This window comes from Eublepharis macularius, chromosome 2 (genome assembly GCF_028583425.1).
Source record: "Eublepharis macularius isolate TG4126 chromosome 2, MPM_Emac_v1.0, whole genome shotgun sequence".
Lineage (NCBI taxonomy): Eukaryota > Metazoa > Chordata > Lepidosauria > Squamata > Eublepharidae > Eublepharis > Eublepharis macularius.
Genome location: NC_072791.1, coordinates 30797656 through 30819780, shown reverse-complemented (window position 1 = coordinate 30819780; position 22125 = coordinate 30797656). Strand labels below are relative to the sequence as shown.

Genomic DNA, 22125 nt, shown 5'->3' with positions numbered 1-22125 from the left:
CCAAGTTTGATTCCCCAGTCCTCCACTTGAAGCCAGCTGGGTGGCCTTGGGCTAGTCACAGGTCTCTGGAGCTCTCTCAGCCCCACCCACCTCACAGGGTGTTTTGTTGTGGGGATAATAATAGCACACTCTGAGTGGGCATTTAGTTGTCCTGAAGGGTGGTATATAAATCGAATGTTATTTTTATTATTATAGTTTATTTTTAATGCTAGTCTAAAAGTTCAGCTTTCATCGTCATTATCATCATTTTTATATTCTAATAGCCAAGTGTGACCTTATCTGTGGTTACTTGAATCCATGGATTGAGGCCATGTGGCCAGAAGGGAGATTTGCTGGCAAACTTGGGGGACCCCCTAGGTTTGAAGAAAAATCTAAAAACTTACCAAAATGGAGGAAGAGAGGTCACCCACCCACCCCCGGAACTTTTCTCTCTCGCTTTTACAGAACAGGAGCTGCCTGCACAATTGTAGGGCTGATAAAGCAAGTGACTGCAGCCAGTAAGCTGACAGCTCCTGTCGCCAGAGCAGTGGTGAAAAACGTGGTTGCCTGTGGGTCCCTGCAAAGTCTGGGTAGCGTTAGTGCATTCCTGGTAGCCCAGCTGGAAGAAAAGATGTCTGGGCCAGGGGAAGCACTAGGCCACTAGTGGAGGATCGGGGCCTGCTCTGGCCACTTGGACTGACCAAAAATGGCTGTGAGCCAGTGGGTGGAGAGATGTTGGAGTTGAAGCACATGGCTGGAGGGAGGTTACACTTCTCCAATGTGACATGGCTGCTGCAGAATGGTAGTAAGCCAGGCCAGTACAATCTGGCCTTGGGAAGGCTGAGCAGGATGGCTCCCAACCAAGGAAATGACAAGGGAAGAGATACCCCCAGGGGAAGACAGACTGTGGGGAATAAAAGACGACCATCCTCCAAGTCCCCTCCTACCACCATCCTGAGTTGGAGGTGGATGAGTAGGCAGGAAGAGGGAGCTTCTGCTTCTGCCTGCCACATGCCACAAACCCACCTACCTTCTCGGCCACAGCATCAGATGGTGGTCAAGGAGGGGCAGGAATCTCCACTGTGCCTCCTTGAAGTCCCCCTTCTGCCGATTCCTTAGCAGCTGCCACCACCATGTCAACTGTGGATAGTTAAATCCACAGATCAGGGCCATGTCAACAGAAGATAGATCTGGAGAAATCTGCCAGGTAGGAAGAGTCTCCCAGGAGACAAGTGTAAGTGCAGATAATTGCTCTCCCCCCTTTAAAGTCACAGAATTTTCTGAAGGTTTGCAGCAAAGTCTGAAACATTTTTTATTGGAACCTTTATCTCTTCTGCCCCTCCCCTCACTTTTCAGAATTTCCCTCAAGGGGGGTGGGCAACAATGCTATTTCCCAGTCTTGACAGCTGCAGGCTACCCTGGATTGGGTGAGGCCTCCTCCTTTGGGTACCTTTTAGCACTTCCTTTCCTTCTCAGGTGTTGATAATGGGCTGGTACACTCAGAGCCAAACTAGACGAGACAAATTACATGAGGTCATGCAAGTGTCTAGAATCATGTCTGTTCCTACCTGCCCGTGTCCATTTTACCCCTGATAACACGTGTCCTGTAGCCCTAGTCGGTGCATGTGTTGGATAACTGGTGTAGTCGTGGTTGCGAGTGTCCGTAGTCATAATCAGTGAGTCGCCATTGCAGAGCCTTGATTTTTAGTGGCTTCCGTTTCCCTCTCCCCTCTTTTTGCTCTTAGATCCGGCTTACACTCAAACTGTTTTGCTTTTAATCTGGCAAGTTTTAAATTCTCTCATTTTCTAGTTGACACCGCTGCCTCCGTACTCCTCCTTCCCTCTTAGTTTCCTCCTCCTTCAGGCAGCATCTTCGGTCGGGATAAGGAGCAGGTGGGAAGAAAGATTGCAGCAACAGAATTAAGCATCTGAGCAAGCCATCTTTAATCTCCATTATTCTTTGTAGGGAAAACTAGGGGAGCTATCTAGAGCGATAGGGGTGGTATTTTGCAAGCAAAATCCACCAAATTTGCATGGGAGCTAGTCTTAGCTGTCCCCTAAAGATCCCCCAAGATCCAGGGAGAATTGACCCTGGGAAAGGCATGATCCATGGGTTTCCCCAGTTCCTGTCATTTCCTCTGCACAATAGTAAAAAACGGGGCAGCTGATGGCACCTACTTTGAGGGGCTTCAAAATGACCTCTCCAAGGTCCAAAATCCACCAAATTTGTAGGAGACCTACTCCTCATTGTCCTCTAAAGTCCCCCAAGTTTCAAGGAGATTGAACCCCGGGAAAGACACGATCAATGGGTTTCCCCAATTCCTGTCATTTTCTCTTCACAATAGTAAAAAATGGGGTGACTGATGGCACCTTCTTTGGGGAGGCCTAAAATGGCTCCCCAAGGTCCAGTCTCCCTGAAATGTGTGTGTGTGTGTGTGTCTTAGAGGACAGTTAGCAGTTGGTCCCCTGAAAATTTTGTAGATTTATTTTGCAAAATATCATCCCCATCCTCCTGGATAGCCCCCATAGTTTCCCCCATAGATAATAATGGAGATCGGAGGTGGCTGAGGACAAACAGGCAGAAAAGAGTTGATTCTGACTGACAGCAAGAAACGCTGCTGTGACTTCTAACATGGGGATTGCCCACCCCCTTTTGCATAGATGCCACCCCTTTCTGGCAGGCCGAGCTGCAAGATCTCAGCAGAGATGTGGAACCCCCGTTTTCAGCCCCGCCCCGGAAACCCAGCGGTTTCCCCCCCCCCCCCGATACGTCTACTTGAGTGAACTGGTCTCCCTCTCAGAAAAGCTGCAGAGGAAAGTCTGAGCATACGCAAAGAGAAAGTGCATTATGGGATACTGTCTCTCATCTGGGGGGAATGGGGAGGAAACACATGCCAATCCGAGCATAGGATCAAATGCAGTGTAGCTGTCAGGTCTGTTGCCCACTGTCCCTCCATACTGTTACCCAGCCTACTATATGTTGCAATAGCCTCTTGCACCTGTTCCCTTGTTGCTTTCCAGATTCCAGGACGTGGCTTGCCGCAGCGGCCTTGGGACAGCTCCTTCCGTCCCGCTACTGATTATGTTCTACTGGAAGGGCTGGAGGGGTGGGGGACATGTGGAAGGGTTGATATAATGTATCCTGTACTCAGTGCGTCATTCTTAACAGAGACCTGTGTACAGCCAGACGCCTTTAATTGCTTCTGTGTAACCTATGGACATATGTATGGCAAAGCCTATGATATCTCAGTAAAGACCCATTTACTCAAGAGAACTTGGATTTCTTACTGCAAAGGTTGGGAGTAACCTTCAACCTATCCTGTCTTCCATAGACTGACAGTAGCTGCATTGTGCCAGTGAACAGGAAAGCAACGGGGAAACACGTGTAAGTGCGTTCATGTGTCACACATGTGTCATTCTCTCGTGTAGTTTGTCTTTCATAGGGCTCTGGATCAAGGACATAGAACACAGTTCTGTCCTGCAATCCCAGCCACTTTGTCTGATGGCTGGCTGTTTGCCCTCTACTCTGGGGTGCCTCTGCTGGAGGGCTGGCCCAGGCACCTCTTCAGATAGATTGTGGGCAGTAGCACTCCTTCAGCAATCCGGCACCGATGGGTGCCTGGCTAGGTGATATCTTCATTCGCTAGCACGGCTGGGACTTCTCTCCCTCATACTGTCCGGAAACGCATTGTAAGTGCCTCTGGAGGTAGAGGAAAGCCAGGACTCATTCTTTGTTTTAGAGAAAAGATACTTTTAGGGAAAAAGACAATGTTTGCCAAGAAACACACCTGTGGGTGCCATGGTGTCCATGGGTGCCAGTTTTGAAAAACAATATATCTATTAGCTCTAATAATCTCCTCTGTTCTTTTACTAAGCAAGAAAGCGATACAGAGAGTTAGCATCTGCAAAATAGACTGAGAGAAAGTAAGAAAGAATAAGGCCCAAAAGAATGGATCACCACCACAAAAACCTTATTGCAATGTGTAAATAAATAAAATCTGTTCTTTAATAATCGTGACCCTTTTCCTTTAACTTTAACTTTTCTTACCTAATGAACAATTATTATTCTATGCATTTTAAAAGCAAGCCAATGATGTTTGGTTTTGATCAGGGTCACGTGGGGCAACCCAGATGGCGTCTTTGTCCAGGAGCCCATGTTGGCTCTTGGCTCTCCTGCTCCCTGGATTTTGGGTGTTTAACTTTTCGAGGTGCCTCTATTTTGGAGGTGTTTTGCCTCCTCTGCTATTTCTAGTTAGAAGAGGATTTGGTGGGGATAGTGAAAGTGGACATACTGTTTTTAAAAGGTTAATTGTGTAGAGGCATGTGATGTTTGTATTAGAATAGTGTGTTTTATATTTTTTAGCCCTTGAGTGTTCCTTGAATAGAAAGCCAGGAAATAAATAAATAAAATGTTGGGGTGGGTGGGTTGGTGAGGAGGAGGGGAAGCCTCTGCTGCCCCCCCATCCTCTCTCCAGCTCCTGAAACAGCTGCTGAGGCAGCAGTGTGGGAAGTTGGTGGATACCCCCCTGCCATGCCCCCTTCACTGCCAGATGAAGTGAGGGGGATGGGAGAGTGAAATTGCCCCCTTCATGCAAGTCTCTTGTGGACCAGGGGGCAGAGGGGTGTGAGGGGAGACAAAGAGGACATGAGCGACATAGAAGCCCAGAAAGAGAGGGGAGCATGAGTGACACAGAAGGGGTAGGTGAGAATGGGGGAAGGAAAGGCAGGGGGAATGGAATGCAGGGTCCCCACTTGTCATTTTAGAATATCCATCTATTATCTATCTCTCCCTCCTCTAGCAACTACTTATAAAGACAGTTATGTTCTTGTAATTAAAAATATGTTTTTAAAGTGATTATTGGGCTAGGTTGGACATGTGCTCTGACTATGTCAGAAATATATCTTGAGCTGCAGGGCCAGAGCTAATATGAATGCACGAAATACATAATTTGCATATCTTTCTCATGAATATGCAAGTTCCTATTCTGTGAACATCTTGTACTTATTCTATCATACTTTAAAAATGCTAACCTTTGATTATGAAAAGCTTGCTGCAACTCTTAGAAACTCTTACTATATGGATCAGAAATCTTGAGAGCTGATAATTATGGGGAGCATGGGCTATATTTTGTCTTCAGCCTTGTTTCTGATTTTTTTGCAAAATCCTTTGAGCCATTTTTGCTTTGAGCAACAAAAGTTTAAGATCTTGGCTCAAGACCCCCTCCCCAATTAAAATTACATTGTCCATGATCTTAACAAGCTGTTGAAAGCAGCTTGGTAGGCTGTAAAGATTTTATATTTGCTTATTCCTTAGAGGGCTTTTTGATAAAGCATCACATCTTGTTAATTGGACAGAAACCCCCACCCCCGATCTTTTATACCCAGGGTTTCAAAATGTGCAGAATCTGGTTAATGTTTGTTCAGAAGCAAAGCCCCTGCATTCAAGAGGAATTCATAAGAAAGATATGCAAATTATATATTTCAAGCGAGGAGCATTCCAGGGCCTGACACGCCACCCTGGCAGTGCTCCGCAGTGGGCCGATTTTGGCCCCAAATGGGCCCAAGTTGGCCTGCCGTGGAGTGCAGGAACACTGTCGGGAGGGCCCTGGAGAGCTTCTGCGCTTCACAGCAAGCCAATTTAGGCCCCAAACGGGACCAATTTTGCCCATTTGGGGCCCAAACCAGCTCACTGTGGTGTGTGAGAGTTCACTGCACCAGCCATGAGCATGCCTGAGGATGCGTCTTCCCCCAGGTAAGGGGGGGCATGGGGTGGAGGCTAGGAGTAGGGGATCCCCTGCCTCAGCGGGGGAATGGGATCCCTAGTGTGGAAAGTTGCACTGGATAATATTTTTTAATTTACTTTTTTATTTACATTATTTATAGTCCACCTTTCTTACTGAGACTCAGGACAGATTACGCAGAGGAAGTCAATATTATCAATGGCTGGGACATTCAATAAATAATATGATATAGGTTTAGGATTGCTAGCTACAACTTGGGAAATTCCTGGAGATCTGGGGAGTGAAACCTGGAGAAAGTGGGGTTTGGGGAGGGAAAGGACCTTGGCATGACATCATTCCATACAGTCCACCCCCAAAGTAGCCATTTTTTCCAGGTGAACTAACCTCTTTGGCCTGGTGACCAGTTGTAATTCTAGGAGATCTCCAGCCACTACCTGGAGGCTGGTAACCCTATATAGGTGGCAGAAATGTTAAAACAAGCAAAAATCCAATACAGAGCTGAAACAATGGTGGAATGCAACATAAATAATTTACCATAACATATTAAACAATGCAGAAACTACCCAGTAGGAGGATACTCACAGTAACATACTGTACGAAGTAATATAGTCTACAATACCTATCCCTTTACCTAAGTATCAGTTTGAACCATTTCCTCAGCATGTAGTGTACTCATGGATGCTAGATTTTGCTGCCTAAATAGTTATGCTGCACTTGCTCCTGATTTCTCACTGTGAAAATGACTGTAGGTGAGTTTGTACAGGTGTGCATACCACTCCTTTAGAACTAGGATTCGTAGACATAGTCTGCAAGTCTGCTGAAAAGTAAGTCTCATGTTATTCAGTAGTCATTACTCCCAACAAAGTGTTCTCAATTGCTTCTTTTTGGTTCCTTAATTTTATAACATGCTTTGATTCTGCATTTACTAGAGAGAGAGAAGTTTTTATGACTCAATCTGAACTGGGACTCATAGTCATAGAAATTTATACCTAATTTGATATATGCCTTTTTATAATGTATAGAGCAGTTTTTATGTAGTTTTTAAATCCTGCCTGTATAGCTCCATATAACCCTCCAAGAGATTTACATTCTGGGTGTGTGTGAGAGAGTGTGTTTGTAACTAAAGAGACTAAAATTTGGCTCAAGGTTTATTCTTCTCACTGTCATATTGCACCAAGGGAATTTTATGCGTGGAGAGTTTGAAGACCATGCATATGGCTTGGGTAATTGGAAGAAAAACTATGGTCAGGCGAACATACATACATATGGTGGAATTTCAAAATCAGATTGTTTCGGAAGGAAGTGTTAACAGTTATTCCTAGAGAACCCAGAATCTATTTTCTCCCTTTACGAAGTTATCAGAAAAGGATATCATAAATTTGTTCAGTATTTTCTGGCAGCAACAAGATCTTGTACAGCAAAACTGTAGCAGAATTATAGGATCCCTGATGTACAGTCTTAGTTGAATAAGGTTTTGGGAGCCAACATAGTTATAAAAAATAACCTTGTTGGTTCAGCTAAGACATGCTAGAATTAGAACTGCCATATCTAGATCTAAGTGGAGAAATGTCGTAATCTTTTCATGCCCCTGCTTAGAATTTTATAGATTCAGAAGTATGTACGAATAGTCATACTGGATCAGACCTATGGCCCATCTAGTCCAGCATCCTGTTTCCAACAGTGGCCAGTCAATTGCCACAGAGGTATGTTCATGAACAGGACTGGCAGACGACAACCCCGACCTGCTTTCTGCTCCCCTCTATCTGCCATTAGAGGCATTCTGACTCTGAGCCTGGAGTCCCTGTTCAGCTGACATGGCTAATAGCCAGTGATAGACATCCTCCATAAATCTATCCAGCCCCCTTTTAAACCTAAGCTGCTTTCCTGTGTTAAAACTGCCACAGCCATCAACACATCTCAAGTCAGTGAGCTCCACAAGTCAACTACCCATTGTGTGAAGTAGTACTTCTTTTTGTTGCCAATCAGTTTCATAGGGTCACCCTGATTTCTAGTATTATGTGAGAAGAAAAGTTTTTCTTCCATTTTCTCTGTACTTTGTATAGTTTTGTAGATCTCCATCATGTCACTCCTCAATTATCCTTTTTCTAAACTAAAAAGCTTCATAGGCAAGCGCTTGAACCCATGATTATTTTGATTGTCCTTTTCTGTACTTTTCCCAGCTCTTCAATGTCCTTTTTGAGATGCAGTGACCAGAACTGCACACAGTATTTCAAAATGAGGCTGGACCATGATCTTGTATATTGCAGTTTTATTCTCAGTAGAAAAGAGCAAGAGTCCAGTAGCACCTATAAGACTAACAAAATTTGTAGTAGGGTATGAGCTTTCGCGAGACAGCTCATTTCTTTTTTGTATTATGTATTTTCCCTAATTAGGAAAATATCAAATAAAAACAAAATTTTCTTAAGCATCAAAATAAAGATCACATCCATAGTTCAGTATAAGATTTACTTTCAGTGTGACATTTGGGCTTGTTTATTTTTGTACAGCTGTTGAATTATTGGCCAATTTCTTGCGGAATCCCTGACGATATTGTGCAGAACCCCAGGATTCTGCGGAACCCTGACTGGGAAGCACTGCTCTAATCTCTGCACCATGCTGGATTGTGTTAATTAGCCTTTTAAAAAATATCTGCATGCTGAGTTGACATTTTCAGTGTTATTCTCCACAATCCCAAAGTCTTTGGGGTGGGTGGGTGGGTAGTGGTGGTTATCTGTCATTGCCAGCTCAGTCCCCATTGTTGTATATGTGAAATTAGGATTTTCTGCCCTCATGTTGAATTTTTTTGAACTCACATTGAATTTTGTTTCCCATTTGGAGAGGTCATTTGGAGCGTCTTTCCCCTTGCATTTTCACCATCCCAAATGATTTGGTGTCTTCCACAACTTTGCTACCTCACTGTTCATCTCCAGTTGCAGGTCATTTATGAGTAAGTTAAATAGCACCTATCCCAGTCCAAATCTTTGTGGGGCCTGAGCGCTCATCTTCCTCCACTGTGAAAACTGTTCATTTATTCCTACCCTCTGCTTCCTCTTTTCTATTTTCTTTTTAAAGTTGCCAGTCCATGGAAGCGCACATCCTCTTATCCCATGATTGTTAAGCTGACAGAGCTTTGATGAGGCATTTGGTTACAACATACACTTTGTCAAAGTATATATTGCTTACCAGATGCCTCCTGTCTATATGTGTGGTGAGAAGCAGCCGGCAGGGTCGGATGGCTCCATGACAAGAACAGCCTATCTAGGTGTAAACAGAACTGGGCCGGATGTGATCAGTGGTCAGTCCCATCCCATTCCTCTGCTGCATCAAAGGAGCATCAGGAGGGCAAGAGGGCAAGAGTGAGTGGGGAATGTGTGTGTGTGAGATTCATTGTCACCTCCTTGCCCAGAAAAAGCTGTGGTTGCAGTGATGGAGCCTGATTCTTTTTTAAAAAATTGATGAGACGTTGGCTGTTTCCCAATCTGACCTGGAGATGATGTTAATGACAAATTTGATATTTTTGTATTGTCGAAGGCTTTCACGGCCGGAGAACGATGGTTGTTGGGGGTTTTCCGGGCTGTATTGCCGTGGTCTTGGCATTGTAGTTCCTGACGTTTCGCCAGCAGCTGTGGCTGGCATCTTCAGAGGTGTAGCACCAAAAGATAGAGATATTTGATATTTTTGTTAGAAGATCAGCAATATCAGTTATTAATGCTTTAAGAACTCTCATTTGTATATTGTCCAAACTCAATGATTTGTTAATTTTTAGTTTGTCAGTTAACCTTAGAACTTTCTTTTTGAACACCTCCATTTGACTCAATCCTTCATATATCCTTCCCCAGAAATTCAGTTCAGGGATAATTATCTGACCAACATCTTTCACAGTGAAGACAGATGCAAAAAATTTGTTCAGCTCATCTGCAGTTCCCCATCCCCTTTCAGTAATCCTTTCACACCTTTACCATTGACCTTTACCACTGAATGGTGGTTCAAACAGCTCCTTTCCTGGGTCGAATCCACATTACTCAATCTAAGTCGCATGTTCCCCGCATTCTCCACGCAATCCCGAGTGCTGGTCACATTACCTCATTAAACAGACGCATTTCATTCGCATTTCTCCTGAATATATGGTCACAGGTTTTCAACGGGAGTTTCACGGTGGCCGTGAACGGTCCAATGCGCAATTTACGCGGTTTTTTTAAAAACCACCCCCCTTCCTGTCTCTCCGGGCGTTCCGAGAGTTCCTATTGGCTGATTCAACTTGCAAGTGCTCCGTAGTCTGCAAAAGACTGTTTTTGACTTCATAGCATTGGATTTATTGATTATGCTGTTTCTGAATCAAATCTGGTAGTTTGAAAAATCATTTTGGGGTGAATCCATCCTCAGAACGGACTCGCGAAACTTCCTTTTTACCTGTTTTTTATTTTTTTTATTTTATATTACTGTAATATCGAAATTATGAAATATCAAAATAATGACACTCCAAGGAAGTGAAACTTCAGTAAAATTCAGGCACTTAACTGTCCTGCATAGGAAATGCCCACGAAAGCTTCCCACATGCTTCCAAATTTCCAAAAAAGAAACGGGAGAGAGGCATCAGAGCTGTCAGTGGGGGAAGGAGAGGCATCATTATCTTCAATAATGTTTCTTTATAAGGCAAGATGGAAATAACGGAAAAGTGCACTCAAAAAAATAAAAAAAATGGCTGGGAAAAAAAGGTCCCGCCCAAAAAATCAGTTTTTGAGGGGCCGTGTGACTGGAGGGACGCGCGAGAAAGACGGATTGGAAGCAGGAATGTGAACGAAGAGGAAAAAATCGCGGATTGGAGGGAAACGGAAGATATCCAATAAACATGCGGGTAATGGGTGAATGTGGATTCGACCCTGCTTCTGACATATTCTCATTTCTTGATATTTCTCCTAATGCTTCTGATGACAAACTCCTCAAATTCTAGGGGCATAAAAGCAACATAAATCAGCAGCCAAAAATGATATTCATAAAATAGTTCTACTGCTAGAAACAATCACTAAAAGAGAGGGAAACCTTCAGGTAATAGCATGGCTCAAAAAGATACGTTTTTGGTTTGATGCTATGACATTCTCTCCGCCTCCTTCCCTGTTCTTAGTCCTTAAACAGCAGAAATGGCACCAGAGGCATTTTTAAAATTTAAAAATAACGAAACATTTTATTTCTGTTAGAGGGGAAAAGTCAGGTGAAATCAAGGGTTGAACGTTTCTGAGGTAATTCAACATCTCTCTCTGAGGTAAAATCAGTACACGCACACACTTGAGTTCTTAAGTTTTTCACAGATAAATTCTTAAGTTTAGAGGCTATGTTCCCGTTTTTTCTACAAACACACTAGTACACCTTTTTTAAGGATTTTCTTTCTCTTTTGGGTTTAAGAAGTCTGGTGAACATTTTCTAGTATCCCAAACCCGTTCTCTTCGAACACCAGTGCTTTCCTTCAGATTTTGACTGAATCCAAAAGGCAGTTTCCTCTCACACCTGACCAGGGATCTTTCTACTCTCCAAAGCTACCTTCCTGTTTGTCTGGATAGAGAAAGTCTCCTCTTCTTAGAAGATCTACTCTTTGGCCCAAATTGGAGTCTGCACCTACTTCTCAAACTTGCTTGTCAACTCCCCCCCCGGCCCCCCATTCTCCTGTCAGTGTTAAACTGCTTTCAGTTAGGTCTCCCAGCTCTTCACACTGGATTCCTCTCAGCTAGGGCTGCAAACAAACCCTCCTCTTTCCAGTTCTTGCTACCCAATCAGATTTCTTGGAGTAGCCTGTCACTCAAAGCTCTCTGTGTTTGTGAGAGATTGATCCTTGACAGTCCTTCAGCTGTTTGTACAGCACTTCCAGACTTTTAAAAAGTGCAATCCGTCACAGATGTCTGACGGACAGTAAGATAGGTGCCAGGCAAGACTCAAGTGGATGAAATTTCAAAGACAAGGAGCCTCCACTGAAAAAGCTCTGTCTCTGGTTGCCGCCTGCTTTAACTGCAGTGGGCAGGGGGCATAGTGCTTGGGAAGATGATCTTCCCATGTGGCAGTGTTTTCTTTGATGTTTTCTGGTTGTTGAGAAAATCTATTTTTCCCATAGCTGCTAATATTAGTTGATTTGTCTTCTAAAGAATATCACCAATCCAATATATGGTATCCAAAATAGAAAAGTTGGAAGAAAGCAGAATGAATTAAAAAAAATATATTTCCCCATGAACATTGACATTGTGAACTATGTTCATACAATGGTAGAACAATTAAAGTGAATATAAATACAGGTATTTGGAAGTGCTTTCTTGTAAGGGCTGTTAATAAAGGGAATGTTTCTCAGTGACACTGAACTTGTCGTGAATCCTGAACTTGTCGTGAATCTTGGGTGCGTTTTGGTGTGCCTGTCACTGTTAAAACTGCCAGAGCCTGACCGAAAAGTGATAAATAATTTCAGTCCTCCTGAATAGTTAAAGAGTCAGAGGATCACCAATTCTGCTATTTCAGTGGAAATAAAAGAAAAATCTTCCACACTTGGAAAATTACAGCTTGTGTAGGTGTTGAAAAGCCTCTGCTTCACATTTTAAATTGGCAGCAAGCCAATTTCTTGGAGGTATTTTTTTTTAAAGACCTCTGGTTTCTTTAGAATTGTAGTGCTCCATATTGTTTCACCACTTTTTGCTTCAACATGCCGCTTCACAAGTGTCTCCCCCCTCCATGGGCCAATATAAATGATCCCCCCCCTTCCCCGTCCCCACCAATTTACTAGATAAGTACTAGGAGTATTCTCAGAATTTATAGTGCATTACAGTGTGACATACTAAGATATGGTTGAGCAAATGTATATGAAGATGAAGATGTGTATTATACAGAAATAAAATCTTCCTGTTAAGGACTAGTTTTGGAAGCTGTTCAGCAATGCGATAGTTTGAGGGACAGACATTGTGTACTTAACGTTTCCATCTGGCCTCTCTGGCAAATTTGCTTGTATGTGAATGTATTAATGGTGCAATCCTAAAAAGAGTTACTCCAGTCTAAGCCCATTGAAATCAATGGGTTTAGACTAGAGTAACTCTTCTTAAAATTGCCCTGTAAAAGGCATATAAACACATGAAGCTGCTTTGTACTGACTCAGACTGTAGATTCATCTAGATAAACACTACCTATCTCTGGGTCTGGTAGAAATCTTTCAAAGCTCTATTACCTGAAATCTTTTTATTTGGAGATTGAACCTGGACCATGTGCAGGCTTGTTCGGTGGCAGGGCAATTTTTGCTAATTTCCTTTTCTGGCTGCAGCCCTCTTCATTGTACTCCATGCTGCTTCCATGGATCCCCTGATGTTCTGAAAAGTCTCTTGAGTGCTGCAATGGAAGGAGGTGAATTGGCTAAAATCCCTTTTGCAAACTAACTCTGTTCACAGTTCTTTAGAACCCCATCCACTATTCTACAGAAATCTGTATGAGTCAGGAAGTAAGCTGACATTTTTAATAGAACTAATTTAATTGAATCTTGATTTTTATTTCAAATTGGGTAAATTATGAGTAGTTGGTAGTGGTACTCTTTTAAAGAGATCCAGACATTTTCCCTCTAGGAAGCACTTCTGATACGGAGCTAATATATTACCTTGACACTCAAATTATGATATTTTGTCATAGAGGAACACAAGATTTTCCCCTAGTGTGTCAATACTGAGTGTAGTTTGGAATGTGGAAGCATAAATTCCTTGATGCATATTATTTAGTGCCTGTGATCTTACTAGTTACAAACGGCATAACTTACCTCATGCCATGTTTGATATTTAAATTTATTTGTTTAGGTTAAACAAAAATAAAACAAGTTTCTTCTGAGGCCACGTCTTCCTCCTAATATGACAGACAATAAGTAAGCATAAATGATTTAGCGGATAGTGAAAGCTGTCATTTTAGGCCTGCAGGACAGCCAGATTTATTTGTTTGTTTATCTGTTATTTATTTAAGCATTTTAGGCAGCTTTTGCTCCAGAGAGCTCCAAAGTGGCTTAAATAAAGAGAAAGATATTCCAAATTACAAAAAATAAATAGATAAAAGTGGACAAAGAAAACAAATACATCTGTGGTTGGGTTGGATCTGCCAAGCTCACAATCTTAGGTCCTGAGTGGCAAGCCAAGAGCCCTTTGGTTTTGCCTCTTTTACAGTTAAGAAAGGGGGGAAATGGCTTTCCTTGCTAGGAACAAGCTCGTTCCAAGATTCCCTGGAAAGCATCCTGGTAGTTACTTGCTACCACTCAGGGATCTCCTGAGAACATCTAGACTGATCCGCTGGGAAGCTGCCTTGCCTGCTCAGTCCTAGCAAAATAATCAAGTAACGGGGTGGAAACCCTGAAATAATATCTTATAGTAAACTAGGTTATACCCAAATGGTCTAGCATGTAGGAAAGAGTGAGAGAAATAGTCCAGAGAAATGTATTGCACTAAGGAAGCCAAAAATGCCTTTATAGAAAGAAGCGGCAAATCCACACTCACTCATCTTCTGCTTATCTTGCGCTGTCGTGGCAATCACCTTTATTCCGCTACCAGGCTGTGCATCCTCACATCCACCCTTCTGGTGTGTCTTCATGGCGCAATCAGTTCTCCACACGCCACCGAGTATAGCATTACTGTGGGTGGTTCCATCCTCTGCCGTCAGAATTGATGGCGCACGTCACTTCCCTTTTTTTTTTTAAAAAAAGGGGTCAGTTATCCGGTATACTGATACCTTGAATTTGTTTCCCGCACCTGCCGTTCACTGGAGACAACCATTGTTGGAAATACAGGATTGCTCACCTTAGTACCTCGCACTCTTGAAAATTGGGGAACTCAATAGGGAAACGGTCCCCATGCGACATGCACATGCTCCAGTGACCATTTCTTTTCCCGTGCAAACCGCTGCTCACTAGGGTTGGTTTACAGGTATACTGACCATTATGCACTGTTTAAAAAAAAGGGAAGAAAACGGATTTCTGCAAATATCACGTGGTTTGGAGGGAAGGCGCAATAGTGGCGCGGTGATGGCGGGGAACACGCGGAATGGGAAAGCGTGTGAGTATCTGCATGAAAAGCGCGCCGCTTGCGAAAAAGCCGCGGAATCAAATAGGTAGTGTGGATTCGGCCAAGGTTTATTATAGAAAAAAGGGCAGGAAAGAGTGAGTGGATTCAACAGGGGTAGGAAGGAAGACAAAATACAAAACAGGGAAAAACACAGTACCATGCAGCGCACACAGTCCCTCAAATGAAACTAAAACTCAGCTAAGTACACTTTACTTAAGTTGTAGAAGGTTCCTCAGAGCATGTACAGAGTTTCTGGCAGTACCAAGATAGTGATGGAGTTTTTAATCGCTGGCCCACTGGTCTTGGTATTTCTAGATGTCCCTGCTCTTCCTCTTACACACTCAGTCAAACGTTTTCTGTGTTATTGCAAATTATTATTTCCAGACAGGCAAATTATTTATTTATTTACATTATTTATAGTTTGCCTTTCTCACTGAGACTCAAGGTGGATTACACCATGTAGCACAGTGGTTAAGTGGTTTGGCTGCGAATCAGCATTCTACTAGTTTGAATCCCACTACTGCCTTGAGTTGCCATTCCTCTCAGCCCCAGCTCCCTAGTTGTATTGTGGGATAATAATAACAATAACTTGTTCACCGCTCTGGGTGAGGCACTAATCTGTCTAGAAGAATGGTATATAAACGCAGTTGTTGTTATTGTTATTATTATTAAGTCAATGTGAACAGTCAAAAGTAATGCCATAGGGTTTGGATAACAGAAATCTGAATACAAGCAGAATCTGATACAGAGCTGAAAACAATGCATAAGCAATTTAACATGATATATTAAATGATGTAGAAACTACTCATAGTTATGCAGTGGTATAGGCCACAGTTCCTGCTCCTCTACCAAGCATCTTTCTGCACCGTTTCCTTACAGCACAGCCCTCACACCTATGCAGAAAAATCCTTGGAATAATACAGTTTTGCAGTTTGCAGAAAGCTAGGAGAATGAGTGTGTATGGCAGTCATTGATTTTGCCTAGCTGAAGGGTGAGCTATACTTGGCATGCAATCCAATATAATAAACCATGGGTTGGGGTTAGAGGTCCTCGTCTGCAGAACAAACCTTTTTTGTCTATTTAGATGTCATGATAAATTATGGTTTGTGCTGAAGCAGAAATCACATATTGGCTTGGATCTAGCAATGCACATGTGGAAACAAATGAACATTGTGTAATTCCCCTTGGGCAACATGTAGCACTTCCCCCCCTATATATTATAATAGAGAGAGAGAGCCCCCACTCTCCTGGCTTTCCGTAAACGATGCAAACCCAAACTATTCAAAAAGGCCTTTTACTCAAATGGGAGGGCTGCATTGTAGGGATGGGGTCTCAGGCACTTCACTAACAAGTTGGGGATCATAGACTTCATCACCATTTTTGCCTCATGTATTATCTGCTGCTTTAAATATGTACTCCTATGTACAACCGTTGCTCCATGCTGTCTAATGTTAGTCCTAGAATTGATTATGTTTTGCTGCAGTATCTCTACTATGTCTTGGATCCTTGCTAATGCTATGTCTTTAAACTTGTATATGTTTACCTTATGGTATTGTATTAAAATGTCCTTACTTGAAATTGATTGTGTTAACCTCATACCATGTAATCTGCCTTGCGTCTCAATGAGAAAGGCGGACCATAAATGACATAAATAAAAAAAATGACATAAATAAATATCAAGAAACTGGTTGTACAAGATCTACACAAGAAGAAATGCAAGTGGAGATGCAAGAAGCCTGACTTAGTGCAAGCACCTTAGTGCAAGTCTTTTCCTTGTGTTTCTGCTTGCTCAAGAGCTCTAGTGCAAGTGGAAATTTGTGCAGGATCCAGCCCATTGAATTCAAATGTGAGGCAGAAGAGCTTGTTCACATAGTGTGACATTAAGGGCTGGCATTGCATCGGAGCAAGTCATTTCAGGCCTGTGTCCTTTTGTAGTTTGAGAGGGAAAACACAGAAAAACAAGACCTGCTAGGGGCATATACTGCTTGGTTCTCTAGTACTTCCTGGCATATTCTTGGCACATGGAAAAATGAGAGGGGGCAGAGATTTAACAGCAAAGAGCTTACCTTCCCACACTGGTCTTGTACTATCAGTTTGAAGTAAAATGGGCTAATGTGGATTCATACCTTCCTCATTAGGTTGCTCTTAGGAAAAATATCAGTATTAAGAAAATAACTTGAAAGAACTTTTCAATCTTAAATGCAACAATAGTTTCTTTAGGTTGAATTATGTCACTTGACAATATATTCTGTGCCCTTTGAACATGCTACAGTATATAATTTCAAACTGTATATTTCTGATTCTGGAGACAAGCAGGGGAAAGGTGGCTTGAGAGTGCCCAGATTGGTCTGACTACCACTGTAAAGAGAATGCTGGACTAAAGGGAGTCTTATAGTCAAGGCACTTTTATGAGATTTGCCTGAGTCCTGGTTTTGGAATACCTTTAATTGATAACTCCATGTAAAGAGAACAAACTTTTCTAGTTTTATTCATTTTCCTAAGCATTTATCTTCTGCAATATTTAGAAAGTGACTGGTAAGCAGGTAGCTTACAGAAGTAGCGGGTAAAGGTGTATAATTTCTGATATGGAGCTAAATTGACTTTGGGGAGAGAGCATTCTCTTCAGTATAAACGGTTATCAGAGATTGCAGTGGTTAACTTGGCAGAGTACTAGTTGCAGGCCACTGCTTGGGGGAAGAGATGTAATTCTCCCTTCAGTTACTTAATTCACAAATGAAAATAAATTGGGTTGAGTTCTGCAATCTGGTCATGCAAAGCTTGCAGATCTTTTCCCAGCAGTCTCTTCTGACCCTGGGAAAGATTATGCCCAGAGTTGTGGGGCCTGACTGGAGTAAAAGCCACATGGTTTAATGGGTTGTAGTGAAGGGTGGGAAAAGGAAGAGGATTAAATTTCTCCTCCATCAGCTGAGCTTCATTGACAGAAGAGGCGCACAAAGCAATTTTGCTTCCTTCGCTGCCTGACTGCAGCCCATCAACCCTCATTTGGGTTGCCAAGTCTCCCTACTCCCCAGGTGGTAGGTAGGAGTTCTGGCCCTTACTATTGTGGTCTCCCCGTGACATCATCACTTGGGGTATGTGCCACCCTGGGAGCACTCCTGTGCTCCGGAAGGAGCCAATCCAAGCCCGATTAGGCCCAGATTGGGCTGGTGCGGAGTGCCCGATTAGGCCCAGATTGGGCTGGTGCGGAGTGCAGGAACGCTGCTGCAGGAACGCTGCTGTGCTCTGCAGTAGCTCAGTTTGGCCCTGATTCAGGCCTGAACAGGCCGGATCGGGCCCATATTGGCCCCCTGTGGAGTGGCCTGATTCAGGCCCGATCTGGGCCGATTTGGGCCAATTCGGCCCACATTGGGCTACTGCAGAGCATGGGAGTACTGCCAGATCGGGCCACTGTAGAGTGCGGGAGCGCTGATGCACTCCACAGTGGCCTAACCTTCATGCTTATTACTCCACATGAGTGGCCTGATTTGGCCAGTGTGGCCTAACCCTCATGCCTATTACTCCATGAGTCCCATGTACATTTGCCAACCTCCAAATGTAGCCTGAAGTTCTTTCACAATTATAACTGATCTGCAGACTACAGTGATTAAATCCCCTGGAGAAAATGGCCACTTTGGAGGTGTACTCTGTGGCATTATGACCTGCTGAGATTCTTCCCTAAATATGGTTGCAAGCTCCAAGTTAACAAATTCTTTGACAATTGGGGGCTGAAGCCTGGAAAGAACGCGATTTGTGGAGAGACCTCAGCAGGTTATAATGCTGCAGAGTCCATCCTTCAAAGTAGCCAATTTTTCCAGATGAAATGATCTTTGTGACTTGGATCAGTTATAATTTCAGGAGATCTCCCGCCACCACTTGGAGGTTGGTATCCCTATCCTCCCTAAATCCAGGCTTCCTTCCCAAATCTCCAGGAATTTCCCAACCCAGAGTTGACAACCCTAGAATCAATGTTCCCAGGGTTCAGAATGGCTGTTGAGGGCGGGCGGGCGGGAGGGTGGGGAATGCCAGGGAAGATCTGTAGTGATCCACTCTTGCTGATGAATTGCTGCATCTGTCCTGCTGTCTTTTTGCATGTTATGCTGGACCCCTCTTCACTCTTCCACTGTGAGGTAGATTTTCCCGCCAAAATCCACTTTGTCTGCTTTGGCTGAGCAACCTCAAGTAGCGTGTTCATCTTTGTGGTTTGACAACCTGTTTGTCCCACCGTAACAGTCAGATAAAATTTTTGCTTTTTAGCTCAGCTCAGGAATTTGATGAGGAGAAGCAGGAGCCCTCTAGCTTTTCGTTGCAAATGGAACTGGAGATGACTAAACTGATGTCGTTGATCAGGGAAAACACATTAGATAAATATTTGCTACTTGGAAGCCTCGTATAGACTTTTTTGCGAGAAACAGAAAGAAATGAATTAATAATTTGTGCTTTTGAAGATTAGAGAGAGGGAAAGAATGTCCAGATGCAAAGGAGAAGTATTAATTTATGGTATCTTTATAGTTAGTATATAATATGTAACATTTGTATATGTCTTCAAAGGGAAAGTTGGTATGTATTCTTATTTAATCTTTATTTTTTATGTTCTTTTTTCTGTATCTTAGAATTGTGTCCTTTTTTCTTATATATGTTTTAAAATCAGTCTTAAAATTTTAATAAAACTGTATTTAAAAAGAAAAAACAACCCTGTCAGAGCCTTATGATTCTGGGTGAATTGTTTTACATTATGCTCAGTTTACCACTTTCCTCCATTACTGCCTCATTCCTGTCTTACTTTTTCCCCTGCATAGGAATGTATCCCTATCACATTGGAAGTATAATGTTTTAATTGTTTTGCTATACCATTGCTTGTTAATTTATAATCCAAATTTCTCTTGTGGGTACTTTTACTTTCAAAGCAACAGATTAGTATGATTTCTAATCTCTTAATGTTGTAAATATGTGCGGTAGCTGTTCATCTCTTTTAACACTGGTCTTACTATAAAGTGTTAAAACAACTGTGTTGTTTTTTGTTTGGTAAGTTCTGGTCAGGACATCCAGGGAACAAGTGTGGTTGCAAATCTTCCAGTCTTGATGCGACAGAATCCTTCAGAGACCCTACGGAGAGTTCTTCCAAAAGTGAGAGTAAGTTCAGTATGACTTCCTTTGAATTATTTATTTTGTCTTGATTTAAGAATGTCGAACACAGCCTACATCACAGTCATGTCAGTGATGAAACTCCTAATGGTCTTAATAGCTCTGTATCGATCTTTCAGTAATGAAGGGAACCAAAGAAAAAGTGTCCTTCAGACTATATATTTATTCAGAATTCTGTGAATTCCCAGGGTCTCTCTAGACGTGCAAGTTTTTAAAGAGTTGGGTCCCAACTTGGCTTCCCAATAGCCACACAGCAGCTGTTAAAAAAATAAAGGAGAACCCAAATGGCCCTAAAATGCCTCCACAGGTGGGGGAAGGGCTCCGTCCCCCCTCCTCCTCCCTCAAGCTGTTTCCCCATGTCAGAATAGCATGGGAGGAGGGTAATTCCCTGTTTTTACTGCTCTATGAGCACAGAATACTCCATGTGGAGCAGCAAAAACAGAGGCACCCCTAGCAATTTTGGAAAACAGTTGGAAGAGGGAAAGCAGAAGCCCTTCCTCTCCCCCCATGGTGGCATTCTGAAGTAGTTTGGGCTCTCCTTTATTTTTAACAACCATTTCCCACAGCCATACAGCAGCTGTGGGTACCTGAGTTGGGTCTGGGGAACATCTAGAGATATGTGGCAAAATAAGAGGTTGGATCCAAAGGTGCCTTTAGGTTAGCAGAAGGGCATATGATTTCAATGAATGCTCGTGTGTGTGTGTTACGTGCCATCAAGTCACCTCCAACCTATGGCAACCTTACATATTAACAAACATGCCTTATACAGAATCAGACTATTGGTCTGTCAAGCTCAATACTGTCTACTCTGAATGGCAAAGGTTCTCCAGGGATTCAGGAAGAAGTCTTTCATATCCCCTACTACTTGATCCTTTTAACTGCAGATTCCAGGGGATTGAACTTGGGAGTTTCTGTATGCAAAGGAGATGTTCTACTATTAGTATTTATTATTGTTTTATATAGTATATTTTTATCTCTCTTTTTTCCAAGGAGCTCTGGGTGGTGTATGTTGTTTCCCCTCTCCTCTATTTTATTCTCACAATTACCCTGTAGGCTAGGGTTAAGCTAGGCTGAGAGGGAATGACTGGCCCAAAGTCACCCAGTAAGCTTCATAGCACAACAGGGATTTCATGCCAGGTTTCCCATTTCCTAGTCCTTCACTCTAACTACTATACCACACTGGCTCTCTGCTGCTAAGCTATGGCCTCTGGTTTTTGCAGTTGAGATGGAGCCCTTAATGCTGCCTCCCATGCTGTTCCTGAGCATCCACTGATCCTCAGGAACAACTTTTTGGGTGGTGCAAAAGGCTGCAGAATATGGGAGTGGGAAAATCAATTTCATGAGCAGAGTAGAGTTCCCAGTCTCAGTTCCTTAGATCCAACCCAAGGTTTCATATACTTTCTAATCAGGTGAGATTTGTGTGTTTGATGCATGATCCAGAACCAAGAATATCAATGCAATCTGTTTCTGATGTGTTTTTTCCAATCAAGCCTCACCAGTATAATCTTCTGGCTTTGAACTGAACCTCAGCTTAACTTCGCCACAGTTTTTCATATATTTTGTGTTAAAACACTCCATTTTAATTGAATATTGGATCCAGTATTGGACATTACTTTTTAAGTCATGAATTCATCCTCTGCCAATGAGGTATTGATAAATTCATGCAGTGAAAATTGCAGGAGAGACATGATGATAAAATAAGTGCTGAAAATACTCAGTGACACAGTGAAATCTCTAAGTGCTATGATGATGTGGTGCTTGGGGTTTGTCAAGCACTGACTTACGGACAGACCAGACAAGATGATAGGATTTCTGTGTAGTGGTGCTCAGAATGATTTCTTTTTCCCTTTTAAATTGCAGGTGTGTGGGGCTCCCCCTATACATTTTTTCCTGATACGAAACAACCCTGCGGGTCTGCTACTTTCCCTTTTGGGACAAATGTTAATGTCATACCAGGTCACTTTAGGATTTTCATTTGCTTTCATAATGTAATTAATTCTCAGGGCCAAAGAAGCTATTCTAAGAAAAACATGGAGCACTATCTTTTATAGATTTTATATTGCTTTTCCTCCAAAGAGTACAGAGTGACATATATGTTGGCTCTTCCATTTTATCCTCGTAGTGACCATCTGAGATAGATTAATTTGGGAGATGATCTTTCTGGTCTTTGTCTGATGCTCTAATCATCGCACCAGATTGGGTCCCAACAC

The 22125-nt window shown here is 42.7% G+C and overlaps 1 protein-coding gene across 2 annotated transcripts in view; it reads left to right on the top strand.

Annotated features, from left to right (window-relative positions):
- Nucleotides 1–22125, top strand: part of PPP4R4 (protein phosphatase 4 regulatory subunit 4) — a 145973-nt gene that overhangs the window by 46250 nt on the left and 77598 nt on the right. For both annotated transcript variants that reach the window (XM_054972491.1, XM_054972492.1), the window contains exon 3: nt 19801–19903. In XM_054972491.1, coding sequence (XP_054828466.1) covers nt 19801–19903 — 103 coding nt within the window. The remainder of the gene's footprint in view (nt 1–19800; nt 19904–22125) is intronic.